Genomic DNA, 27,563 nt, shown 5'->3' on the forward strand with positions numbered 1-27,563 from the left:
CATGCGTTAGGGATATGAGAATAGGAAAAAACTACTGGAGTGAGCCTGAGAAAAGAGAAATGGGTTGGAAACCAAAGCAGCAAACAGAAGAGGCACAGGACCAGTGAGCGGCCGGTTCGCTCTTGCAAAGCTATTGCCCTCTGCTCACACACAAAAGCCTATTTCGTCCATCACCTATTCCTCCTGAAGCCAAAAACGGAGGTGGAGGAAGAGGCTTGAAAAGGAAAATCCCCACTCTTACAGCTCATTAAATTAGTTATAAAAAGATCGTTCTTGGGAGGGCTTTCACAGACGGTCCCTGGAATTACCTGTCACCCAGCTAGCAAGACTTGTTACATTTTTTTTAAAAAGGACAGGACTAGTCAGTGAAACACTGAAGAACAACCATGCCTTTGCCTTTTTCAGCTTCTCAGGCTCAAGAGTATGGCAATACAGGGGCTCCTTTGTTACGTTACTGATAACACGAAGTGAAAGTCAGATTGAGGGAGGAAAAGTCAGTGCTTGAGCCCGAGTGTTCATTTCCTTTTACATACTAAAATCAATATAAGCTCTGTTGTGGGAAAAAATTTTTTCAGAGGACAGACACATGGCCATCCAATTTAAAGGTTATATTTCGTAGCTTCATTTGCAGATAGTGTAGCCATGTGATTAGATTCCAGCTGGAGGGTGGCATGAAAGATGAAATGAGGTGTGTAACTTTTTAGAAAGGCCCTTCTCTTCTTGGCTTGAATTTAGACATAATGGCTTAAACAATTGCAATCTTGGGCCATGTGGTGAAAACCATAGAATGGTAAGACAAGAAACTTAAATTTCTAACATGGAACACCTACCTACCAGCCACCTAGCCCTACACTGAGTACCTTTGGACTTCTTGAATGAGGGAGAAACACATTTCTATATTGTCTACCTCTCTCTATTTTGGATTTCCTTGTTTCCTGCAATTGAGCCTAATATTTAATATACTTTGTCCTACCTTATTCCAGTTACTACCACAGATAAATTTGAACGAATCAGGAAATTGGCTATAAACTTTATTGTTTTCTATTCTCTATGTAAACACCTAATGCTTCTTATTAAACAGAGAGTGTTAAAAACAATGTTTACAACCACATATTTGGAACTAAATGATTATGGTAGTACCATATACTAAAAATACACTAAATACCACTAAATTACATACTTTAAAAGGGTGAAGTTTATGGTGTGAATTGTATCTCAAAACTTATTAAAAAATGTTAAAATGAATCAATGAATAAACATTAAAATAGTTAAATATTTTTAAATTAAGTTTTGAATTTAATTAAAATACCATTTCTGTGGGATATGAGAATTATTTATTAAATATCTGAAATAGAAAACTTTAACATAAATCCAGATGCTTCAACTTGTGACTATTCTGATATCCCCCTTTACGTTTGCTTCTATCTTATTATTATTCATTTCCAGGTTCAGATTTTGCATTACTTTAGACAGCATATTATCATCTTTTTTATCTCCTGAAGCAGCCCCTTTGTTGAGAGCTTCTTCTGCTACAATAAAAAACTGTTGAGTTGGTTGAAGAATGCTTACTCCATAGCCATTGTTGTTGTATATATGATTATTAGTCATCTTCAGTTTGGGTTCTGGAAGAACCTGTTGAATTATTCAAGGAAATTAGTTTTTTCAGTTATTTCTATAAAAAAAAATATGGACTAACATGTAATAAACTCTAGAATTTATTCTTGGGTTTATAAGTTTCTTTAAAAGAACTGATTCAGTTTTGAAAGTTATTTTCCTTACACTGATTAATATAACTACAAAAATGTTTAATGTGGAAATATTAAATGAAGTTTTCATTTTATTTTATCAGCTGTTGATAAAAGAAACTACAATGAGGATAGCCTAGCTATATCCCATGAAGCTGACTTAAAATAACATGAATATTAAAATAATTTTAGATAAAATGATAAACATGAAAATAATTTCAAATAATGATATGTAAACAAGTTCTAGGAAAAAAACTTCATTGAATACACAAGTCTAGAGAAGGACCTAGGAAGGTAGGATTTACAGAAGTAGAAAGGAATGGGAAGGCATTTCACTTATAAAATTATCATTGTTAATGTTTTAATTGGTTGCTTAAATTATTTTACAAAGTTTGAAAATAAGACAAATATTTCTCAAATAGTTATTATTCTCTTAATTTGCTTTACTTTCCAAAATGTATTACAGATCTGCTCAGTGAAAAATCTAAAACGTTTTTATAAAAGCAAAAGCAAAACTTACCCACTTTCTCATAGTCACTTATTTGCTAAGAATTTAAGTTGAAATTATTAAATTATAAGACTAAACTTGTTTCCTATCAACCATCATTTAAATCGTACTATTTAAACTGTACATACTTTGTCATATCAGTGATTACTTAGACTAAATTTTAAAGACTTAGTATATTTATGTTATTTATAATTCTTACAATTCTATATTAAGAAATATGAGGATACCTTCATATTAACTCCACCTAAGGTGCTTTTTGAACTGTCACTAGTTCTGAGATTATTACAGTGATGAATTTCATTCCTTTCCAAAATGGCTGTGCTCCCAGGATATAATTCAACACCAGCACCCTGTAAATTAAAGGCAAATAAAACAATCTATAAAACATACACTTACTTCTTCAAAATTTTCTTTAAGATTTGAAAATTGTAATTGTATATGAGCACTGTAAGTACACTGAGTTACATGAGTAGACACTGAATGCAACAATTATTGTAGAGATCATGTTTTAAAATGTTGAAAATTAATATTTGTGTTACAGAATCATTCTAGCAGAAAGGTTGAAGTCTCTAAGAGCTGAAAATCTCTTTAAGGAATTCTTTTCAATAGTTACAAAAATTTATACATACTCTGAACCCCTCATAATGCTGCTTATTTTAGTGGAAATTTTTAAAAAGTCATTCTATAAAAAGGTCCTTCCATTTTTCTTCCTTTAATCTTTTTATTTCAATTTTCCAGTCCTTTAATGATCTTTGTGATTGTTATCTGAAGGCTCAAGTTGTCAACTAATGCAATATCAGCAATGTCTGATAGCGGAATGCGTAATTATTTTTAAATAAAACATCAAGTAACCGACTCATCTGTTTTATAGACATTGATTCCTGGACTTTTAAAAAAATCTCAATATTTCCTTAGTTTATACTTAGGCTGTTCATTTCCCTAAGTTTTACCAGTTTCTAAGCTTAATTATAATGCAATTCAAAGAAGTAATTGTTATCCTTTGTTTGCATGTTAAGATAACTCAAAATTATCTATAAACACATAAAGCCATAGTTGTTATAAAATGGAATACCTGGGCACCAGTTATTTCACTGTCTGTAATTGTCAGAGCAGCCCCTGTAAGAACACACACTCCTGTTCCTTCACATTTTAATACACAGTTTTCTAGAGTCATGTGACCAGACTCTACCACCACAATACCATCAACTGTCCCTTGTTGTAGCAAAGATAGATGCATTAGTTTCACACTGTCAGCTTTGGACACCACAAAACTGTCATGAGAAGGTTCAGAAGTAATAACAATTTCCTCTCTCTTTCCAACTCCTGATTCACAGGGACAAAAAAAACAATTAAATCAGTAATTCCAAAGCTTAAAGCCCTTTAGGTCATTCAGTAATACTAAGTTTCTCTTTTAACATATTTCTAATAAAATAATATATGTAATTATTCAGTTAACTAATTAGGTACGTAACTATAATATTTTGTTCATATTTTGATGTCATGATGGAAGAATCTAGGTTTACAATCAATCTAAATGTACTTAAGGTATTTAGTCAACATACTCATTCTACTACATATTTCCCTAAATTATATTTACTAAGTGTATAAGAGACAAAAAGTATCTTACCATAACCTAGTTTCAAAATAATAATAAATTACCATAACTAAAAAAAGACAGAGACTCTTGCATTATAAGATTAATATTCATAGTTTTGCTTTAGAGTAGTCAAATCATCAATCCAAAGTTAACATCAGTCCAAAAATAAGAGGCTGGATCTTGAAGAAGTCTACAAGTTTTAAAATTACAAATACAATCTTTAGTTCAGCAAAATACAACTGATTTTGTTCATCAAAATCTAGTAAAAATTTTGCTTAATTTTTGAATTGATGCACAAAGTTTAAGTCAACTGTTCTTTCCTTTTTGCTGGACAGTGGGAATATCCTTACTTCAATGTAAAAGGGTAGAAATAAAGTTGCTAAATATGTTCAGAATCTAAAGAAATTTAGTAAATTCTGCTTTTCTACTCTTTTAGCAAGTCTGCATGTGAATTAACATTTTTGAGAAAATGCTGAGTATATTTTAATATCGCCTTACATTTGGGTTTTCCTACAAAAGTGATATGAAGTACAGTGGAGACATGAGAAAAAAGTAGTTTGGGTAAAGACATGGATGGAGCTAATAGAAAATATTACAACCAGGTTTTTGTTTTTTGCTTTTTTTCTGGTTTAGAATCTGTGCTTGTAGTACTATATTATCATGGGGAAAAACTAGTCTCATTGATTAGTTTGCTCTGGTATATATGTTCAGATGAAGTCACCTGTGCAGATAATATACTCAACAGATGAGAAAAATCTCAATTGTAAAAGGCATATAAGGGATTTTTGTGATACATAAACTTTGTTCTAATTTCTAATAATTTATTAATGTTTACAATACACAATTTGTCCATTATAATATACATTGCTATAAAAAGATTGCAAACTGTCCTGCTCACCCTTTATAATGATGTCATCAGTCAATAAAGCGAGATTAAAAGCTTGATATTCTCCTGGAAAAATAACCACTGTATCTCCACTGTAACAGCTATCCAGAGCCAAATCCAAATCATCGTGCTGTTGGATAAGTGTGTCTGAAGCTAAGTCTTTTACCTGAAAAGAATAAGAGAGTAGACCGTCAACAATAGGTAAAACTGAAACAAGTCATTTAAATTAGTTGTTGATAACATCTCCTTTTTCCAAAGACTTACCTTGTATACTAATAAACTGTAAACACTGTATGTATTTATTATGTTCATTAAATGCTCAAAAGTATCAGCCTATCAATTAAGAGAATGATGAAATGAGATTTTCTTTACAATCACTAATCTTTTTACAGCTATTAAATACTGCATGCCAGAAGTCATATTTTGAACTTTACATAATACCGCCTCACAACAGTTCTTGGATGTAAAGTATTATTTATTATCCCCTTATAAAGTTAAGAAAATTTAAACTCAGAGATTAAATGATTTGCCAAAGGACACAGTGAGTGGTGAGGCTAAGCTTTATTTAGATCCAGGTCTTTATGGTGACAGATTTCTTTTCAATATAGTACTTTGTTTCCATTAACTCTAACCTACAACGTTGGTAAATCAACAAAACTTTGTATGTTAAAGATTCTAGAACTAAAACCAAAAAGCATGAGGAATTTGCATTGGGAATAGAAAAGAGGAGAGAACGTCATTATTAGTACCATGAGTGAGGAACTTCAAAAATAAAATTTGGAAACTAAAAATTTATCCTGAAAAAATGTCCTTTCTTTTATTTCAATAGAAATGGCATTATCATTCACATACCTTTTTACTTATTGTAAAAGTGGCACTTGTAATAAAAAACATAGAAAATGAAAGAACAAAAATGGAAATTTTAACCTGCACATTTTTGCCTAAATAAAAGTCTGTTTACACAGATATGTCCTTCTAGTCTTTTCCCCATGCATATATTCATTTATTTATAATGCCAACATGTCATACCATACATGTTTACGGCTTTGAATCCTGATTTTTCATTACATTATATCCCATTTCCCCATGTCTTTAAATATATTATCAAAGCCTAATTTTTCATATCATTATCAAAGCCTAATGATATCGATGAATCATAATTTAATTATGATCTTCTTACTCTTATTTAGATGGCTTATAATTCTTTCCATATCAAGAAATTAGCACAAATATCCGTAAGCACATCTCTAGGTATTTCTTTAGGCTAATTTACTAGATAGGGAATTACTGAGTCTAAGTCATAAAATATTGTAAGTCTGATGGATACATATTGCTACGTTACCCTCCAGAAAAGTTTAACCAATTAAAACTTGATTTGAAAATTCATTTTGCTTCAAACTCATCAGCATGGGGTACCTTTTAAGTTTATAAATATTTGCCACTTTACTAAGCAAAAATCCTCACTGCCCATTTTAATTTCCATTCCTTTGAATAAGCAAGAGTGAACATTTTTCCACATATATATGAAACTGATAATCTTCACTAAATCAGCAAGCCAATACATTCATTTGTGCTGGCTTTATATATTATATACTCTAAATACTTTGGTGGTAGTACAAGGATTGCCTCTGTAGATAAATAATTTAGAAGAACTCTAGAATCTGTCTCAGTTCTATTCACTGAAACAGGAAATAAAAGAGAGAAAAAAAGTTTGATGGGGGAAGATAATGCATTTAATTTTAGTGCCAGTTAATTTGAGGTACCAGTGCACTTGCTAAGTAGAGGCTTCTAGTAGACTATGGACATAAGGGTCTAGAATATAGGACTGAGATCTGACTAGCATAAAGATCTTGGAGATACTAACTTACAATTTGGGCATAGGAATGGATGAGATTAGCTGCAAGAGTGTGTAAAGAGGGAAAGATAGTACTCTAGGATAGAACACTGAGGAACTTTTGAAAGGTAAATAGAAACAAAACAAGATTTCACAAAAAAAGCTGAAGAATGGCCAAAGAGGTATTAAGAAAATCAGGAGACTAAGATGTCATGACAGGAGCAAGTAGCTGATAATGTCAAATGCTGCTGAAAGACGAAATGAGTTGGTAGTCCCTGAGTTGTGTTTACTGCATTTAGCCCCAGTTTGGTCCCACATGCCCACAAGAGAGCATTTCTCCCTGTAGTAGTCTGCTAGTGCTGTCATAACAAAATACCTCAGACTAGGTTAGCTAAACAATACAAATTTGTTTTCCCACAGATCTGGAGGCTGCAAATCCAGAATGAAGGTGTCAATTTGGTGTCTTTTGAGGCCTCTCTCCTTAGCTTGCAGATGGCCACCTTTTTGCTGCCTCTTCACATGGTTGTCCCTCTGTACACATGTACTGCTGTTATCTCTTTGTGTGTCCATATTGCCTCTTAAAAGGACACCAGTCAGACTTTCATTTAGCATCAACCATAATGGCCTTGTTTTAACTTAATCACTTATTTACCTTATCACCTAATATATATATATAGTTACATGCTGAGGTACTGGGGGGCTAGAACTTCAACATACGAACTTTAGGGAGACACAATTCAGTCCATAAAACCCCTAAGATCTGGAACAAGACAAAGATACCCACTTTAACTACTGTTATTCAACATTATATTATCCAGAAGAAGTTCTAGCCAGAGCAACTAGGTAAAAATAAATAAAAGGCATCTAGGTTGGAAAGGAAGAAGGAAGCTATCTCCATCTGCAGACAACATGACCCTATATTCTTCTTTGTACCCGGTATGTTTTTAGATACAATGATCACATCTTTTGTAGCATTACAGGGAAAATCTGACAACAATGGTGAATACATTACTGGGACATGAATGACAAACAGTAGTAATAAGAGCAGTTGACATTTTTGTGATAGGCACTTTGCTAAAAGGTCTGTAGAAATTACTTCATTTAAGCCTAACAACTCAATATAGTAGACTGCATTACTCCCTTTTACAGATGAGGAAATATGAGAAACTAATTATAATTTGTTTAATCTCATACAAGTATTAAGAAGCAAAGCTGTGAGTCAAACCCAGATTTTCATTATTTCAAAGCCTATGTTCTTTACCACCACACTGTCCTGTTTCCAGAGAAAGAACAGCATAAAGCCCTGTGATGAACAATGGGGATACTGCTGTTTGTCTAAGGTCTGGGAGAATGACTAATGTTGAACTTAGGCACTAGAACAAGTACTATTTATCTTTGCCAGGAATGATTCAGGAGCCAGAATGGGTCTATCTAAAGACAGTCATCACAATTTGAGATTTTGAAGAATAAGAGAGTAGGTAAGGATTGATATTTAATTTGATTGGAAGGATATTTGTGACAGCTGAATAAAGCATACAGGACGACTAGGAGAACTGTGTACAAAAAGATAGTTAAGTTCAAATTTAGAACTGTTCTATGTCAGTGAGATACCCAAGTACAGATGCTCAGGACATGTAGTAATGTTGGTCAGCAAAGAATACAAGCAAGAAGGGAAAGAGAAAAGGAAACAAATTTTCTGAGAAACCATGTGTGCCAGGCATGGCTGGGTACTTTACATCTAGGTACTTAACATCTCATTTCATCCTCAAAAAACCCTGTAAGGTAGTGCCTCTGGTTGTTCTTGTTGGTGATAAACATTTATTAAGTATTGGGCATTATTCTAAGCATATTACAAATATAAACTCATTTAATCCTCACAACTCTATAAATGAAGAATACTGTATTATCCCTATTTTAGGTTTTACGAATAAGGAACTAAAGTACAGATGGGTAAAATAACTTGTTGAAAATCACATAACTAGTAAGTGGTAAAGCCAGAATCTGAATCCAAGCAGTTTGGCTCCAGAGCCAATGCTTTTAATCAGCATAGTACACGATTTTATCTTTTTAAAGCAAATAAATAAATAAGGAAACTGAGGTTCAAGGTTAAGCAGCTTACCCAAGATTACACAGTTACTAAGTGGTCTCAGGCTATTTAAACTCTGGGCTATCTGACTACAAAGTCCATGTCTTCTCACTACACTGCTTGTGAAGATTACCATAAAGATGATGGGCATGGATGAAACTGTTTAAGGAAAGAGTATTGATCAGGAAGGAAGAACACTGAGTAAAGAGTCTTCAAAGTTGAGAAAATTGTTTAAAGGCTATGTATGTAGCTATGACTACTATATCAAAATTAAAATATTTTGTTAACCTCAAAGGTAAATCTAAAATAAAAGATCTAGTCTCATCCTGGCCTCTGAAATGGATGGATGTTTACTTGAACAAATGAAAGCAGATCTGCAAAGCATTGGATAAAAACCAAAGGTATTTCTCACTGTAACATGGGAAAATAAGGGCAGATTTAAAAACAAAAAAGTTAAGTAAAAATAAAAATGATAATATAAGGCTGGAGATAAAAGCAAAATTTATTGCTTTTTAAAAAGATCTTTACAAAAGTAATTGATAGAATAATTAATGTTATTGAATAATCTGACCCAATAAGCAATTAAAAGGAAAATTAAATTCTGTTGGAAATAATAAAAACAAGTAGGACAGCGAAGACCAGCCCAATAAGCCAGCTTTCTCTCTCACCACTCTCTTCTTAGGTGTTAAATGCCATCTTTGCTGGGCGTTTGGTATGCATGGTAAGGTGAAGTACCAGTAAGGGAAATGCAGGGTGCTATGGGAGTATATAGCAGTCTAATGTATTCTGTAAGGCTGAGAAAACCTTTTCTTGTGAAAATGGTAATTGATACCTGAAGGATATACAGTGACTCTCTGAAACAACACAGTGTACACTAGGATATATTGTGCTAGCAAGGAAGAAAAAATGGGTATATGACAGTGATGACGGGTCTGATTAAGACAACTCAGAAAATTAAAATTAGCAGCTAGGTAGATGGTGGTGCCATTTACTGGAACAAAAAACTCTAGAATGCAAACAATGGATAAGATGAATTTAATTGTGGACATTTGAGTTGAAATCAAGTGGTAATGAGCAATAGGCAGCTGGACATATACTTTGTGGTTCAGAACAAAATTCTGGCCTCTGGATATACATTTTAGGTGATTAGTATATACAATCAAAGTCATGGGAAGAGATAAAATAAATCACTTAGGGATAATACAGTGCAGGAAAAAGATAAGTGCCAGATAGAGGACAGAAGGAGAAAAAAAGAAAAGCAACTAGAGAAAATAAAAACCAGGTAGGTATAGTAACAGAAGCAATAAAAAAAAATATTAAGGACTGCTGTGAAATGCTGCTGAGAGGTCAACTGAGGTAGAAAGATTTACTCTGTCATAAAATTTCTCCCTCTCAAGTTGGTTAAATTTATACTCATATTTCAGGTTTCAGCCGAGTTATTACTTCCAGCTAGCAGTGCCAGAAGTCCTAATTCTGGCTTATGTACCTATCTGCCCTATCTGCATCCTGTACATACTCCTTTCATAGCAGTTATTCTGTGTTGTAATTGTTTACTTGTCCATATCTCTACTATAATTCAAACTTCTTGAATATATGAAGAAGCAAGACTGTGGGTCTGGTTCAAAACTGATTCTCCCTCAAATGCAGTCTTTCTCATATTTGTCACCCATCCTGACCATAGCTACTAGCATAGTGCCTGGCAATACGGTTAGTACTCAGTAAATTGTTACTGAGATTTATTTAGTACCTATTAAATGCCAACTACTGAGCTGGATATAATGGGGGAAATTGAGGCATTAATGTCAGATAAGAACTCTACCTTCAAAGAGCTTCTTTTCTGATTATATGCAGCTAAAATTTAAATGAACAAATAAGAATAGAGTGTATTTCTTACCATGTCAGTAGTCATCACTTTTGCTACAATATGTGTTACAGTCTTTCCAAAGTCTCTTTTTCCTTTCCTACGCCTCAGAATTCTTGGAAAGAAAGGTCCATGAACTCTAGAATTGAAAATATTTATTTATGATTAAATTAATTTGAAAAAGACTCAACCTGTTCTTAGAAAATAAAAACTTAGGACTAAGCATCTTTGAGAAGTGAGTTTCACTAACATTAAGCTCCTTGAGAGCAATAGAACGATTAAAATCTTTTAATAACTGAATGTTTAAAGCCTCGAACTCTACAATCTTTTCATTTAATGGTTTTACATGGAAATCTGCATGCAACCCACTACAATCAAAACCTCAACCATCTCAACCTCTCAGTAAGGTAGAAAATTTTCCTGATTTACTTCAATAATCCACTGAATTGTAGACTCACACAAAGCAGAGATGGGTTACACCTGTGATACTCAGGCCCAAGTCTGTTTTGGGACATGCCTAATTTTAGATACTATGTTCAATTAATAGATTGCTTTGTTTCAAAGGATATGGTCTCCATAGATATATTCACTTTTGTTCTCCCAGCAGAACAATTCTAGCTTGTTGTTGTTGTTGTTGTTATCATTAATCTACAATTACATGGAGAACATTCAATTCTAGCTTTTTGTTTGCTATTAAGCACTTCTAATTACATTCTTTCTTCTTTCTGCATTTCTTTACAGTTCCTGTTTCCTGTCATTTAAGTGTCATCAAAAGAAAGAAAATCTGAGTATAACTTTTATCATTATTGTCAGCTGAAAGGGATAGTCCTTTTCTAGTTGATGTAGATTTATTAATAATCTCCTTAGGTGTAATGTATTCTTTTGGGTTCCCTGCAGCACCTTGGTTATTGCTTGATGCTATCTGGATACAGCTTTAGTACCAATATTTTTCAGCTTCTATTTCAATTATCAAATATTTTTGTGAAGCTTGAAATTTCAGGCAACTGTTTCTAAGAATCTACCATGCAAGTCATTAAAACTTGAATTACAACATATTAGCAATTCTTCCAATGCAAAAGTTTCATTTAACATTTAAAAATTAAAACCACTCTGCATTTTTAACCCATTTACGAAAGTGGTTTTGAGCTTAAGAGAACTAACTGCTCAAAGAGTAAAGCATCCTATATTCAGGAAATACAGTAGTTTATCATGTAATCCTAGTTTTAAAATCAAAGGTATACATCAGTATTTTTAATAAAATTTACTAAGGTATAATTTACATAGCAATCATTTTAAGTGACCCTTCTCATGAGGTTTTACAAATATATACACCCATTTAACTCATTCACCATAATCCAGATACAGAACATTCCTAACATACTGATTAGTTCCTTCATGCTTCTTTGCAGTCAGTCCTCCACACCCACTCTTAGGCAACCACTGATGTTTTCTGTCATAAATTTCCCTTTTTTGGACTTTTTTAATGGAATTTTAAATTGGAATAATATTCTATGAACTCTTTTGTGTCTGGCTTTTTTCACTCAGCCTATTTTGTGATCTTTCATGTTATTTGTGTATCAGCAATTTGTTTCTTTATGTTGTTGATTACTATTTAATTATGGGATTTATCTATACAAGATCATGTCATCTACAAATAGAGATAACTTTACTTCTTCCTTACCAATCTGAATGGCTTTTCTTTTTTTTACCTGTCTTGCTTAGAACCTCTAGTATAATTTGAATTTAAGTGGCTAGAGTGGACATCCTTGGTTTGTTCCTATTTTTAGTGGAGAAACATTCATTTTTCATTAATGAGTATGATGTTAAAGGGTTTTCATATATAGCCTTAAACAGGTTGAAGATCCCTTCTATTCCAAGTTTTCTGAGATTTTTTATTATGAAAGAGGATTAAATTTTGTCAAATGCTTTTTCTGTGTTGTGGGTGAAATTGTAATGTTTCCAGAATTTCTGGCCTGGCTCTAGTACATCTGCATATCAACAGACGCTCAAGGTTGGAGAGAAGTATGGCTTTAGGACATTTGCATCATTCCTCAAGGGTGGAGAGAAGTTAATCTCCATATCAATGGGTAATTACCTAGGCAACCCAGGGCGTGTCTGAACCTGAGAGGTTAAGGGGAGGGAGCTGGCTGGCTTCTTCCAGAGCAGAGGAGAGAGATGGCCCTGGACTGCTTCTGCTGGAGCAGGAGAGAAGGCCCCAGACTGCAGTTTGTAAGCAATAAACGGATTTTAAACTTTATTTCTCCCTTTGACTGACTTCAGTTTTTAGAGGTATTTTGCCCCGGGACTTCCTCTCCCTGGACTTACATGTGTCTATTGACATGATCATGTGGCTTGGTTTTTTTTTTTTTATTATTATGCTGTTTTACACTGACTGACTTTAATATCTTAAACCAACCTTACATTCCTGGGGAAAATCCCTCCTGGTTATAATGTTTGCTCCTTTTTCTATGTTGCTAGACTCAATTTGTTGGTATATTATTGAGAATTTTTGCATATATATTTATAAGGAATATATTCTGTAGTTTTCTTGTAATGTCTTTGTATGGATTTGGTATCAGCGTAATAGCGGTCTCACAGAATGAGTTGGGAAAGTGTTCCATTTCCTTCTTTTTGGGTGGGGAAGAGTTTGTAAAGAATTGGTGTTCATTCTTTAAATGTCTGGTAGAATTCATCAGTGAAGACATCTGGTCCTTGCATTTTCTTTATGGGTAGTTTTTAATTTGCTAATTTAATCTCCTTACTCCTTACTAAATCAGATTTTCTGTTTTTACTTTAGTCAGTCTTGGTAGATTGTATCTTTGTTGGAATTTGTCCATTTGATCTAGGTTATCTAATTTGTTGGCATTTAATTGCTCATAGTATTCCAAAGTAATCCTTTTTATTTCTGTGCAGGTTTTTATGTAGATATAAGATCTCAACCCAGTTGGGTGAATACCAACTAGGAACACAACTGCTAGGTTGTTTGGTTAGATTATGTGTAGCTTTTAAGAAACTGCCAAACTGTCTTCCAAAGAGGCTGTATTGTTTTGTATTCCCATTAAAAATGAATGAATTCCTGTTGCTCCACATCCTTGTCAGCAATTGGTGCGGTCAATTTTTTTATTTTAGCCATTCTAATAGATATGTAATGGCACCTTATTGTTTTAATTTGCAATTTCCTAATGACAAATGACACTAAGCATCTTTTTATATGCTTATTTACCATCTGTATATTGTCTTCAGTGAGGTGTTGGTTCAGATCCTTTGCCCATGTTTAATTGGGCTGTTTGTTACTTATGGATGAATTTTAAGAGATCTTTGTATATTTTAGATAGAAATGTTTTATCAGATATGTATTTTACAAATACTTTCTGAAAATCTATAGCCTGTCTTCTCATTCTCTTAACAGTGTCTCTCACTGAGCAGAAAACTTTAATTTTAAGAGAGTCCAATTTATCGATTTTTTTCTCTCATGGATTGTACTTCTGGTGCTGTATCTAAAAACCCATTAGTAAACCCAAGGTCACCTAGGTCCCCCTTATGTTTTAGTATAGAAGTCTTACAGTTCTATTTTACATTTAGGTCTATGGATCACTTTGAGTTAATTTTTGTGAAAAGAATAAGGTCTGTGTCTAGGTTTACATTTTTGCATATGGATATGTAATTATTCTAGCACCATTTGTTGAAAATAATATTCTTTCTTCATTAAACTTCCCTTGCTTCTTTATTACTGATCAGCTATATTTGTGTGAAGTATTCATTTATGGACTCTATTCTCTTCCATTGATCTATGTATCTATTTTTTTTGCCAATACCACATTTTGTTGAGTACTAAAGTTTTATAGTAAGCCCTAAAATCAGGGAGTACAAGTATTCCCACTTTATTCTTCTTCAGTAGTGTGCTGACTATTCTAGGCTCTTTGCATTTCCTTATAAAGTTTAGAAATAGTAAGTTGGTATCTACAAAATGCCTTGCTGAGATTTTCTTTAGGATTGCATTGAATCTACAGATTAAGTTGGGAAAACCAACATGTTATTACTGAGTTTTCCAATCCATGAACAGGTAATTCCTCTCCATTTATTTATATATTTTTCTGTCATCATAGTTTTATAGTTTTCCACGTACAGAACCTGTACAGGTTTTGTTAGATTTATTCCTAAGTATTTCATTTTTTGGGCTCTATTGTGAATTATATTTTTAAAAATTTCAAATTGCTTGTTGCTGGTATTTAAGGAAGCAATTGGCCTCAGAATATTACTCTTACATCCTGTGAACTTGCTAAACTCATTTATTAGTTCCAGGGGTTTTTGTCATTGCTGTTGTTGATTCTTTGAGATTTTCTATGCAGACAGTCAAAAGTCATCTGCAAAGAGTTTTATTTCTTCTTTCCCAACCTTTATAACTCTTTTTCCTTTTTCTTGTCTAACTGTACTACCTAGGATTTCCAGCATGATGTTGAATGGGAGTGATGATATAAAATATCCTTGTCTTATTCCTGATCTTAGGGAGGAAGCAACCAGTTTCTCAGCATTAAGTATGTTAGCTATACATTTTCTGTAGCTGTCCTTTATCGATTTTAGGAATTCTCAATTCCTTGCTGTTTGAGCTATCAATTATTATTTTAAAATGCTAAAGTCTCCACCTATAATAGTGGATTGGTCTATTTGACCTTCCATTTCTCAGTTTTTGCCTCCCATATTTTGATGCTCCATTGTTGGGTACATATACATTAAGGATTATTATGTCTTACTAGAGGACTGAACCCCCTTATCATTACGGAAATGCCTCTGTTTATCCCTGGAAATTTTACTGGTTCTGAAAGCCTGATTTGTTTGAAATTAATATAGCTACTACAGCTTTTCAATGGTTGTGTTAGAAGTATCTTTCTCTAACCCTTTAGTTTTAACATTCGAAACCCTTATATTTAAGGTGGGTTTGTTATAACATATAGTTGGACCTTGTCTTTTTATCCACTTTGACATTCTCATCTTTTAATTTATGTATTTAAAGTGATTCACATTTAAAATGATTACTGACCTGGTTGAATTAATACCCACCATACTTGTAACTATTTTCTATTTGTTGTTCTAGTTCTTTATGTTCTTTTTTCTGCCTCCTCTAGTTTTAGTTGAGCATTTTGTGATTCTGTTTTATCTACTTTCTGAACATATTATCAAAAAAATTTTTAGTGTTTATCTTATAAACTGCAAAATATATTTTTAACTAATCTAAATCTACCTTCAAGTAATAGTATATTATTCACATGTAGTGCAGGTAACTTTTAACAGAGTATTCCCAATTCTCTCCTCCCTCCCTTACAACATTGCTGTGACATTTCACCAATCCATAGACTGTCATCACTCATTACCATTATAACTAGTATTACTTTAAATAATTATCTTTTAGATCAACTGAAAATAAGAAAAACATTTTATTTTACCTTCACTTATTCTTCTAAGCTCTTCCTTTCTATACATAGTTCTGAGTTTCTGACCCTTAACATTTTCTTCTCCTTTAATAACTTCTAACCTTTCTCATAGGGCCAGTCTATTGATGACAAATTCCCTCAGTTTTTTGTGTTTTTTTTTGTCTTCCTCTTTTGAAAGATAATTTCACTGGATATAGAATTCTAGGTTAGTGGTTCTTTCTTTCAACTGTGAATATTTCACTCCACTCCCATGTTGTTTGCTTGGTTTTCTTGTAAGAAATACACTGTAATTCTTACTCACCTATAAGTAAGGTATTCCTCCATCCACTGGTTCCCTTGGCTTCTTACAAGATTTTCACTTTATCTGTGGTTTTCTTCAGTCTGAATATGATATGTCTAGGTATAGATTTTTTGGTATTTATTCTGCTTGCTGTTCTTTGAGCTTCCTGGATCTATGGTGTGGTGTCTGCATTTAATTTTGGAAAATTCTTACTTTTATCAGTTCTTTTTTATTAGTTCAACATTTCTTCTGCTGAATTTGCTCTTCTGGTATTCTAATTACATGTATGCTACACTCTTTGAAACAGTCCTACACTTCTTGGATTTTTTTTGTTTTTTCATTTTTTTTCTCTTTGCATTTCAGTTTGAAAAGCTTCTATTGTCTTATCTTTAAGCTGATATTTTCCTCAGTTGTGTCCCCACCTATTGGTGAGCCCATCAAAGGTATTCCTCATTTAGGTTTACAGTTTTATTTCTAGCATTTTCTTTTAATTCATTCTTAGAGCTTCCATCTTCTGCTCATACTATCCATCTGTTCTTGCATAGTGTGTACTCTTTTCCATTAGACCTTTACATGTATTAGTATAGTTATTTAAAATTCCCTGTCTGATTAATTCTAAAACTATACCTAGGTCTGGTTCTAAAGCTTGCTCTCTCTCTTCAGATTGTCTTTTTTTGCTCTTTAGCACATCTTGTAATATTTTGTTGAAACCAAGCATGATCATGATTTTTTGGATAAGAGGAAATGAGGTAAATAGGCTTTTATGTGAGGTGTGATATTAATCTGGCCATGAGGTAGGCTATTTTTAATGTTTTCTGTAACTGTAGGTCAGAGGCTTCAAATGCCTGTAGCTTCCATATGTTTATCTCTTCTTTTGGTTTGGGCTTCCTTGAAAACTCCTCTTTGTCTAGACAGAGTCTATATCTTGTAGCTCTTTTAGCTATAATCCAGTTACTATACTGGAACCCTGTTGATATGGTTGTAAGGTACAGTAGAGAGGAAGTTTTCTATAACCTTACAATATTAGTCTTTTAGTGTGTCTAAGTCCCTGGTCTGTGGCCTTTATAAGTGTTTCTTAATGCCCTCCTTTCCCTAGAAAGGAAGGCTAGAAGGGGGCTGGAGTGAAGGAAATGCCTTCTTCTAGATAAGAAAAGGCTCTGGTAAAGTCTTTTCCCCTGGAGATCTTTGAGTAGAACTTGCCTACCTTCAAAATGCCAAATGTTTCCTTTGAGGTAATACAACAGCTGACATCTCCTGTTCAGTTCTCTCAGCTTCATGCTTTCTTTTTTAGCATGGTTTCCATATTTCTCTCCCCTTCCAATGGCAGTATAGTTTAGTGGTCAGCAAAGGATTTGGGAAGAGTTTATCTTCAAAGTTTTGATCTCACCATTTTTGCAGCTCTTACTTTAAGGATATCTCACCTAAATTTCCAGCTGCTCTGCCAGCCCTGAATTCTATTCTTTGTCACTTTAAAAGAGTAAGACTACATTTTCTGGTGCCAGAGCTATAAGAACTGGTGATCACCCTCAGAACTAAAAGCCACAAATCCCCATTTCGTACCTATTCCAAGGACAAATCCACTTCAAGTATAAACTTTTCTGGTTGTAGCTATCTACTTTTGGTCACATTTCATGGTGCCTTCAAATAGTTGGATAATTTTATTTTTTTGTCCAAATTTTATAATGTTATCTATAGAAATGTTTGACTAATTAACTCACTCCACTACTCCCAGACTTAGATTCTCCATGAATATTATTTTTAAGATGCCATTAGAATATAAAGTCTAATGAAGATAACTTGTATACAAATTCAACTTTTCTTGAATCCAGATTTCTAGATAAGTAGATTTAAAAAAAATCTTATCTATATTGATTTCCCAAAGTAATCCCAAAGTTCTGTAATACAGGAATCCCAATAATTACAAAACATCAAAAATAGGCACTAGAATGAGATTCTTAGTGATTAAAAAAATTAGGTCAAATTTGAAAGAAATACAAAAAGAAAAGATTTAGGCTAACAATTGTTAGACAAGTAAAATGGGCCTCAGAATCCATAGGGCAAAGAATGAGCAAAGGTGGAACACAAAGGAAGGAGTTTAACACTTTAATATGAAATGGTCAGAAGTCCTTTGGCTCCATTCAAAATTGTCCATTAATTTTGGGACCCTGAGCAAGAATTCTTGTTTTCCCTCTGTTTAAAACAAAGACAGAAATATATACATTACTGTACAGTAATGTAAAAATGTTTTAATACATTCTAATATATTCCGGAGAATTATGCTGGTTAAAGTACATTGTTTTATTTAATAATAACTTATCAACTTATGTTGGTTAGAAAAGCAGAAATTATAAGGCAGCCAAATTAGCGAACTCTCTATTTTGCATATTCTATGTGGAGGTCTACCTCCTCTTTTCCTATGTTTTGGCCAAAATCAAGAAGGTAAAAATGAAAGATAAGGAATGGACGAGATTTATAAGATTTTTTTCATTGAAAAAAATCAATGATTTCAGTGAATTCAACTAATACAAAAATAATTTCCATATTGGTAGTTGTACCTTTGCTTATCTCATAAATTGGATATTTAATTTTATGATCTATTTCAATCTATTACCAACTTGTCATATGTGACAAGTTAAATGATATGATTAAAGAATGACCATGTAATCTTTTTGCTTCCATGTAAATAAAGCAAATTATTACCGGAGATGTAAATCTTCCCACATTTTCAATAATCCACAGAGCATTACTATCTCATAGTACTTTTTCCAGCATTCAACAGCCTCTGCTGCAGATGGAGCTTCTTTAATATTGCTCTGATACTCAATGAGCTCAACACGTTTGCTTTTATATTTCTCCAAAGTTTTTTTGAAACGTTGGGCAATAGGACCAGGTATTGTTCCATCTTGTATATCACACCACCTGAAAAGTATCAATAAAGTTATAATGTTTATCTTATATAATGTACTGAATAAGTGTTTAGCTATACTTACAAATTAATTCTTTCTTCAATCAAAGCAGTATAGTTCTCACAACTTTCTTCATCATCCCAATCTCTCCAAAGAAAGTCATAAAAAAACCTATGATAAATCAAATTAATATGAAAGTGATCAAAAACAGCCAGTACCATGTATAGAATTAAAAAGACATTCTGATGTCAGAATTATTTACATGAATCTTGCTTGATTCTTAAGAAAAATATTTTAAATGATATTTCAGTGAACTAATACTAAAGGTAAAACTTTATAAAAATTAGATGATCTGGATTCTATTTGAGGTTATTACAGATAATGTTTCTTAAAGTGGTACTGTAAAATTCAGGTTCCAAATTTCATAAAATGTGGCTACAATTTTGTTTATTGAGGAAATAATACTTAAGATATAATCAAATTTGTATCTTGAGGTGGGGAAGCATTAGAAAAACAAAAATATGCTCCCAAATATTCTGTATTATGTTGATGGACAGCTTTCCTCAAATTGTACCAACTTGTAAGAAGCAATCATAATGTAGATGACATCCTCTAGTATTTGTAATGCTCTTAAATGTGAAAAATGAAATCTGATATAGTTGAGATGCTTAAATACAAATATAATTTAATGTTACTTATCTCTAGGACTTCTTTAAATTCAAATTCTGCAAAACGAAAGATCAAAAAATGGCAAACTTTTCATTGTCCATATATAATACTTCTGCAATGTCTAAAGAGTTACAGCTGTGTTCATCAAAAATGGACAAACTGAATTCAGCAGTAAAAATTAAATTGATAAATACTTACAAAGTGCTTATAGAAACAAAACTTACATATTAAAGTAACATTTTGAATGTGGTAATTTGAACTTTCATAAACAAGTTTTAATACCTTACAACTTCCAAGGCCAAAGCAATATTATGCACATCAGAATCTTGTCCTTCAACAGGGTACACTTCTAAGAGAGGCACACTATGCTCTAATTCTTCTAAAATCTCATCCACCAAATTCCTTGGAATATTTGCAATGTTAGAAGAAAATGGTTCAGCAATAGAAGCAGTAACTTTGAAACAACATGATGAGGTTTGGCGTGGTTTACAGGTTACCTAAGACAAGTATTATAAAATTTGTAATTACAAATCAAAGTAAACCACAAGGACTTTTTTTATCACATATAAGCTATTTATAAAATTTCTTCTTTTAAAATCTTTATGACTTCTCTAACAAATTTTTGAGTTTTCTAACAACATAACTATAAATCAATATTAAATAAAATATCACACAATTTTTCAAACCTACTTTTTAAATATATTAGTTCATGAAAGAAATTGAGTATCTCTCACATTATTTAAGTTTCAGTTGCCAGACTTTTGGATTTTATTGAACAAGTAGTATTTAAAAAAATATTTTTACTTATTTTTCCATGAAAGTATGTTTTTAGAAATATCCTACTATCTATATCACATTTGCAAAACGCTATTTAAATGCCAAAAAAAGTGGAAAGGACATAATCAAAAACTCCTCGAGTTGAATACATTTAGCCACATAAACTTGGTTACTTGTCTCAAGTCACCACAGTATAGTGATATCCACTGATTTGTCTGAAAATCAGTGCTTGAGAACCACTTAGTTAACAGCAATGTTTTAAAAATTATTACATTAAATCTTAACATAAAATTAAACATTAACATAAGTTGATAAAAGGGTACAAGCTTTCAGTTAAAAGATGAGTAAGATACCCACTCTCCCCAGTGTTATTCAACATAGTTCTGGAGGTCCGAGCCACGGCAATCAGACAAAACAAAGAAATACAAGGCATCCAGACTGGTAAAGAAGAAGTCAAACTGTCACTATTTGCAGATGACATGATATTATACATAAAAAACCCTAAAGACTCCACTCCAAAACTACTAGAACTAATTTCTGAATTCAGCAAAGTTGCAGGATACAAAATTAATACACAGAAATCTGTTGCTTTCCTATACACTAACGATTAACTAGCAGAAAGAGAAATCAGGAAAAAAACTCCATTTCACAATTGCATCAAAAAGAATAAAATACTTATGAATAAACCTAACCAAGGAAGTGAAAGACCTATACCCTGAAAACTACAAGACACACTTAAGAGAAATTAAAGAGGGCACTAACAAATGGAAACTAATCTCATGCTCTTGGCTAGGAAGAATGGATATTGTCAAAATGGCCATCCTGCCTAAAGCAATCTACAAATTTAATGCAATCCCTATCAAAATACCAACAGCATTCTTCAACGAAATGGAATAAATAGTTTTAAAATTCATATGGAACCACAAAAGACCCTGAATAGCCAAAGCAATCCTAAGAAGGAAGAATAAAGCAGGGGTATCTCACTTCCCAACTTCAAACTCTACTACAAAGCCACAGTAATCAAGACAATTTGGTACTGGCACAAGAACAGACCCATAGACCAATGGAACAGAATAGAGAGTCCAGATATTAACCCAAACATATATGGTCAATTAATATATGATAAAGGAGCCATAGACATACAATGGGGTAATGACAGCCTCTTCAACAGCTGGTGTTGGCAAAACTGGACAGCTACATGTAAGAGGATGAAACTGGATCATTGCCTAACCCCATACACAAAAGTAAATTCAAAATGGATCAAAGACCTCAATGTAAGTCATGAAACCACAAAACTCTTGGAAAAAAACAGGCAAAAATCTCTTGGACATAAACATGAGGGACTTCTTCATGAATATATCTCCCCGGGCAAGGGAAACAAAAGCAAAAATGAACAAGTGGGACTATATCAAGCTAAAAACTTCTGTACAGCAAAGGACATCACCAATAGAACAAAAGGCATCCTACAGTATGGGAGAATATATTCATAAATGACAGATCCGATAAAGGGTTGACATCCAAAATATATAAAGAGCTCATACACCTCAACAAACAAAAAGTAAATAATCCGATCAAAAAATGGGCAGAGGAGCTGAACGGACAGTTCTCCAAAGAAGAAATTCAGATGGCCAACAGACACATGAAAAGATGCTCCACATCGCTAGTCATCAGAGAAATGCAAATTAAAACCACAATGAGATATCACCTCACACCAGTAAGGATCGCCATCATCCAAAAGACAGACAACAACAAATGTTGGCGAGGTTGTAGAGAATGGGGAACCCTCCTACACTGCTGGTGGGAATGTAAACTAGTTCAACCATTGTGGAAAGCAGTATGGAGGTTCCTCAAAAAGCTCAAAATAGAAATACCATTTGACCCAGGAATTCCACTCCTAGGAATTTACCCTAAGAATGCAGCAGCCCAGTTTGAAAAAGACAGATATACCCCTATGTTTATCACAGCACTGTTTACAATAGCCAACAAATGGAAGCAACCTAAGTGTCCATCAGTAGATGAACGGATAAAGAAGATGTGGTTCATATACACAATGGAATATGATTCAGCCATAAGAAGAAAACAAATCCTACCATTTGCAACATGGATGGAGCTAGAGGGTATTATGCTTATTGAAATAAGCCAGGCGGAGAAAGACAAGTACCAAATGATTTCACTCATATGTGGAGTATAAGAACAAAGAAAAAACTGAAGGAGCAAAACAACAGCAGACTCACAGAACCCAAGAATGGACTAACAGTTACCAAAGGGAAAGGGACTGGGGAGGATGGGTGAGAAGGAAGGGACAAGGGGGAGGGGAAAAGAAAGGGGGCACTATGATTAGCATGTATAATGAGGGAGGGAGCACAGGGAGGCAGTAAAAAGATCAGTAGTTGCCAGGGGTTGGTTGAAGGTTGGTAGAGCACAGAGGCAGTGAAAATACTTTATATGATACTATACTGATGGATACATGTCATATTTAATGACATGTTTCCTTTTGTTGTAACCCACAGAATGTATAACACCTTTGTTGTAACCCACAGAATGTATAACACCAAATGTGAACCTAAAGTAAACTATGGACTTTGGGTGATTATGATGTGTCAATGTTCAAAATTCATCAACTGTTATGAATGTGCCACTGGTGGGGGATTTTGATAATGGGGTAGGCTATGCATGTGTGGATGCAGGCCGTATATGGAGAATCTCTGTACCTTCCTCTTAATTAGTCTGTGAACCTAAAACTGCTCTTAAAAATAACCTTTTTAAAATTATTTATATTATTGTCATATTAAATATTAACCCCAAATTTAAAATGAATAGTTATAATAATTGATTTTGAAAAATTTCAAATATGTGTCCAATAAAAGTCTTTATTTTCAGGTAAAGTTAGGTAAAGAAACATTTTAAATATCACATGTTACAGCATCAATATATATGACAATAATTAATTAAATGTAGGACATATCCTCAAATCACTAACCAAACTTTGAAGTACACATTTTTTAGTGAATTTAATATAAATTCTATTTTTCAAAGACATTATAGGACAGAAAAAAGTGTAAAAAACAGAGTAACTATTTAAAATGGGGTGTTTGAATATAATAAGTGATGTGCAATCCGTATTTGTGACAGAGCAAGAATATATTTCCAAAAGGTATAAAATTTGATAGGACCTTATATTTAAATATTTTTTGTTTTTTAAAAATCAGTTTAAATTATGTATTATACATATATATAGATAAAATGTATTAGAATCAAAGGCTGTACTAGATTTGTTATGAAAAATAAAATTCCTTGACAATCTTGAGGTCCCGAGAGCCAGTCTCACTGCCACATAATTCAAAGAATTAAAATCTGCCAATATACTATTCTGCTTTTTCCTCTGTTCTCCCTTTGTTTTTAATGTCTAAAGGAAATTGGCAGCCCCTAGAGGATTTTAAAGCAATCTAATGATCTGTAATCTTGCTTATTATTTTGGGATAAGGAAGATAGCATATAATCAATGTATTATATGTAAAACCTTAGAATTTGATAGAATTTTTAGATAATTTAATCCAGTTAGCTTCTGTGTAACTTTAGGATCTTGAAAGGTTTTATGGAGGGTAGGGGCTATCATAGGTGTTGAGAAGAGAGAAGCCAAGAAGTTGCTAAGACACCATTCTTCATTTCAGTCAGAAATGTTGTCTTTAATGTACTGTATATGTTGGGGTTCCACATGAAAAAAAACTTCAAACTTATACTGCTAAAATAAAAAAAAAAAGTTGTGGACTCACATAGTTCACCTCCTCTTATTTTATCCACATAAAAAAAGTTCAGAGAAGTTATGAAAGTTCCAGGCAAAAGCTACGTAAAATCTAAAGTTGAGCAAATCTCAAAGAAACATTAAAAATAGAGTATTGTTAAAAAAATTAATCCCAAGACCCTTTCATATTCCTTTGTAGTCTCTATGATTGAAAATATGCTGTTTATCTATGAAAATACCACTAACTTTTCCATAGAACACAGAATTGAATTGTTTTCACATAGTGTGCAATGTAATGAGTTTCAAACACATGCTTTTCTTGTGACCAAAACTACAGATTTGAAATATCTATCTGGGGCAGGGGTACCATTTGTGAGTGTGATTAATTTCTATACAAGGATAATTATCCTTTTAATGGATCGAATTTATGACATCAAATATGACAAAATATTTAACCTATAGAACTAAAAAAAACAAAGTTTTATCAGATGAAAACTTAGAAGTTGATGTATTATATTAAATGTCTACTTTTCACAGGAAAAAATTTCTAATTTAAACAGTTAAAATAGTTTTCTGATCCATTTTTCTCTTTTCTCATCTAACTAAACCTCATAATTCAGATAAATTAAAATTAAAGGGAAATGATGGAAAAAGAAGGCCTACTATACTATTTTTAAGAAATGCACTTTGGTTATTTTTCATTATTTGAGCAATTGAAACTAGGCTAATACTGCCTCATATTACTAGCTGCCATTTAATGATAACTGGTTACGGTAAATGAGTGTTACTATTCCCCCTTACCTTTTTACACTATTAATTTGTTTAGAAAATTAAAATAGATTTAACTTTTGTCAACCTCTGTTTAAGTATGAAAGCCCCAAGTTAATGAGGTCATATTTTGGTCTTAAAAATAATCGATAACATTACTCAAAAGAACAAATACCAAGTAAAAATTATTTACCTCAACCAGTATACCAACAAAAGGAATAGAAGCTTTTTCATATTTCACAAAGAATAACTCAGGATTAGTCTTCCATACTCCAAGCCATTTGTCTGTAAACTTTAATTTTTCTGATAGATATTTACTCATGGCCTCATCAGCATCTTCTGCCTAGCAAAAGAAAAAAAAATTATGTATAAATAAATGGAATTATAGATTTATTTATATTTGTACTGATTTCTATTTATGGGACCAATATGCTCTTTTTATGTAAGAAAACAATAGATTTTAACTGAATATATATATATATTTAATGAAAAATATGTTAACATTAAAAAATTAAAATAAACTTAAGTGTTCTATTGACTCAACATTCAGAGACGAGACATCTACTTATTATTTAAATAATATGTTTTAATAATCCACTGAGCAGAAAGAACAGTAATTATACATTAGAAAACAGTACTTTTTCTGAACTTTAAAGATATCACGGCCTATTTAGAACATATTCAGTACATAAAAATTTAAAATAGCATCGATTTTATAAAACAAATGGGCATATTATGCATTCAATAAATACTGTGCATTTCATTTTTTAAATTTAATTCAGCTACCTCAGGATGATAAGTAATCTAAGTTATTGAACTCAGTCACTGGACTCTGTGTGATTAATGACAGAATAATTTTTTTGAGACTCAGACCTATGACACGATCATTTATATAAATGTTTTTCAATTGCCTGTCACAGACTTCACCTTCTCCAACCCTCAATATCAGTTACAAGTTGGCCATTAATACTGTCCTAATTTTATGGTGTGGTGTTCTTAAGAATATTTCCTTCTGGTTATAAAATATGGTTAACCTAAAGAAAATCTGAAAAATACAGAAATAGAAGAAAAACAAAGACCACCTCTAATCCTGGAATTCAGAATAACCGTTGTTGATATTCTGGTGTACTTCCTTCCAGTCTTTTTTCTACGCATATATTCATTCACACATGTAAATAATGCTTTGTTTTGTCTCCCAATTTTTTTTAACTTCACAGTATAGCAGAAGCATATCTATAGTTCTTGAAAACAATTTTCAGTTTCATGGATTTCCATTATATAAAGTCACCACAAGTACTTTTTTGACCCCCATACTTGGAAATTTCGTTTCTAATTTTTAATTCATACACATTATCACTGCAATGAATATCCTTGTACACAGTTTCTTCTGCTTTAACTTAAAAAAATTAGGTTAGGGACATACTTGCTCTATTCAGTGTTAGCAGGTATGCATACTCTATACAAAACATTTCACATCCTAGACCGATGTCTGGGAACCAATCTTATAAACATTTTGAGTACTGTAGTGTAAAAGTTAAGGCTAAGTAATTTAATTCTTGCATGTTTGGGCATAAATTGTTAAGGGAAAAAACTAGGGTGGGACCCTGGGCATTGCTAAGGCCTCTCTGTTCACCTTTCAGAAGCCCGCAGACACACCACCAGAGCTGCCCCCTTAACCGACAAGCTTCCTGACTGACGGAAGAATCTAACCGAAACCCCTTTCGGACAAGGCCTGGGTACCCCTGGTGAGGAGGAAGTCCTATAAATGTTGAGTAAATTTAATTTTTTGAAACGCCTTTTTTTTTCTTTCATGCCCTTTGTATCGTCACTCCCAGAGGAAGACCCTGACAGGTGCGTTGGTGGCGGCCGCCTGCCCTCACCTCACAGCCCTGCAGCACCTCGTCGCAGTACAGCGCCACCCTCTCGGCCCGCCACATCCCCCTCATGGGGTACACGCACACTGGGGGCAGTGGCCGCGCCCTCTCTACCCCCTCCTCGGGCACCGAGGGTAGGGGCTCTCCTTCCTCCTCCTCCTCCTCCTCCTCCTCGGCCCCCTCGGCCTGAGAGACCGGCGGGAGCTGAAGCCGCCGCCTGGCTTTCCCCTTCACGCGGCGAGGGGAGGCCACCACCGACCGCACCGGGGACGCGGCGCTCTTCAGGGTCCCCAACGCCACCGAGTCCCCGGTGGGCACCGAGGCGACTTCCTCGCCTCGCCTGCCGGCGCCGATAACTCGGACTGAGACCTCCGGCCCGGGCACCGCGGGCGCCGACGCCATCTCCTCAGCCGTCTGCGGGCCAGCTGCAGCCGTTAGCCACGTTTCCCGCCTGAGCCGCGCTGGCCAATGGGCGAGCTGCGCCCCCAGAGCCCGCAGCGGGCGCGGTGACTCGAGGGGGTCCGGCCGCGGGTGAGTGGAGGGATGGAGTGTTGCGAGGGTGCTGGGGTGGGTCAGGGAGCTGTGGGGCGGGGCCCGGCTC

General features: G+C 33.7%; 1 protein-coding gene and 1 long non-coding RNA gene across 3 annotated transcripts; one reads left to right on the top strand and one right to left on the bottom strand.

Annotated features, from left to right (window-relative positions):
- Positions 1-851: 851 nt before the first annotated feature.
- SHCBP1L (SHC binding and spindle associated 1 like) lies at positions 852-27,563 on the bottom strand. Of its 2 annotated transcripts, XM_036912587.2 has the most exons (10): positions 26,969-27,562; positions 25,282-25,431; positions 20,084-20,298; positions 19,217-19,303; positions 18,927-19,145; positions 10,551-10,656; positions 4,749-4,902; positions 3,326-3,576; positions 2,481-2,603; positions 852-1,632 (listed from the first exon to the last, which is right to left on the bottom strand). In XM_036912587.2, the coding sequence occupies exons 1-10, from the start codon at positions 27,362-27,364 to the stop codon at positions 1,381-1,383; spliced, it is 1,953 nt and encodes a 650-aa protein (XP_036768482.2). In that variant the 5' UTR covers positions 27,365-27,562; the 3' UTR covers positions 852-1,380. The 2 variants fall into 2 exon arrangements, 1 of the variants encoding a protein (XP_036768482.2); XR_008999380.1 differs by lacking the exon at positions 3,326-3,576 and having other exon boundaries at positions 1,406-1,632; positions 26,969-27,563.
- Positions 4,804-8,981, top strand: LOC118926086 (uncharacterized). The gene is made up of 2 exons (XR_005030324.2): positions 4,804-4,937; positions 6,991-8,981. It is a non-coding gene; the product is annotated as an uncharacterized LOC118926086 (long non-coding RNA).

The sequence above is a fragment of the Manis pentadactyla genome, chromosome 9 (genome assembly GCF_030020395.1).
Source record: "Manis pentadactyla isolate mManPen7 chromosome 9, mManPen7.hap1, whole genome shotgun sequence".
Classification (NCBI taxonomy): domain Eukaryota; kingdom Metazoa; phylum Chordata; class Mammalia; order Pholidota; family Manidae; genus Manis; species Manis pentadactyla.

Coding starts and splice junctions, on each gene's coding strand:
- SHCBP1L (XM_036912587.2), bottom strand. CDS start 27,364: ATGGCGTCGGCGCCCGCGGTGCCCGGGCCGGAGGTCTCAGTCCGAGTT. Junction 4,903..10,550: donor AAGTGATGACTACTGACATG/GTAAGAAATACA, acceptor TATTCTTTTCAG/GTAAAAGACTTAGCTTCAGA. Junction 2,604..3,325: donor GTGAAATAACTGGTGCCCAG/GTATTCCATTTT, acceptor TTTAATTTACAG/GGTGCTGGTGTTGAATTATA.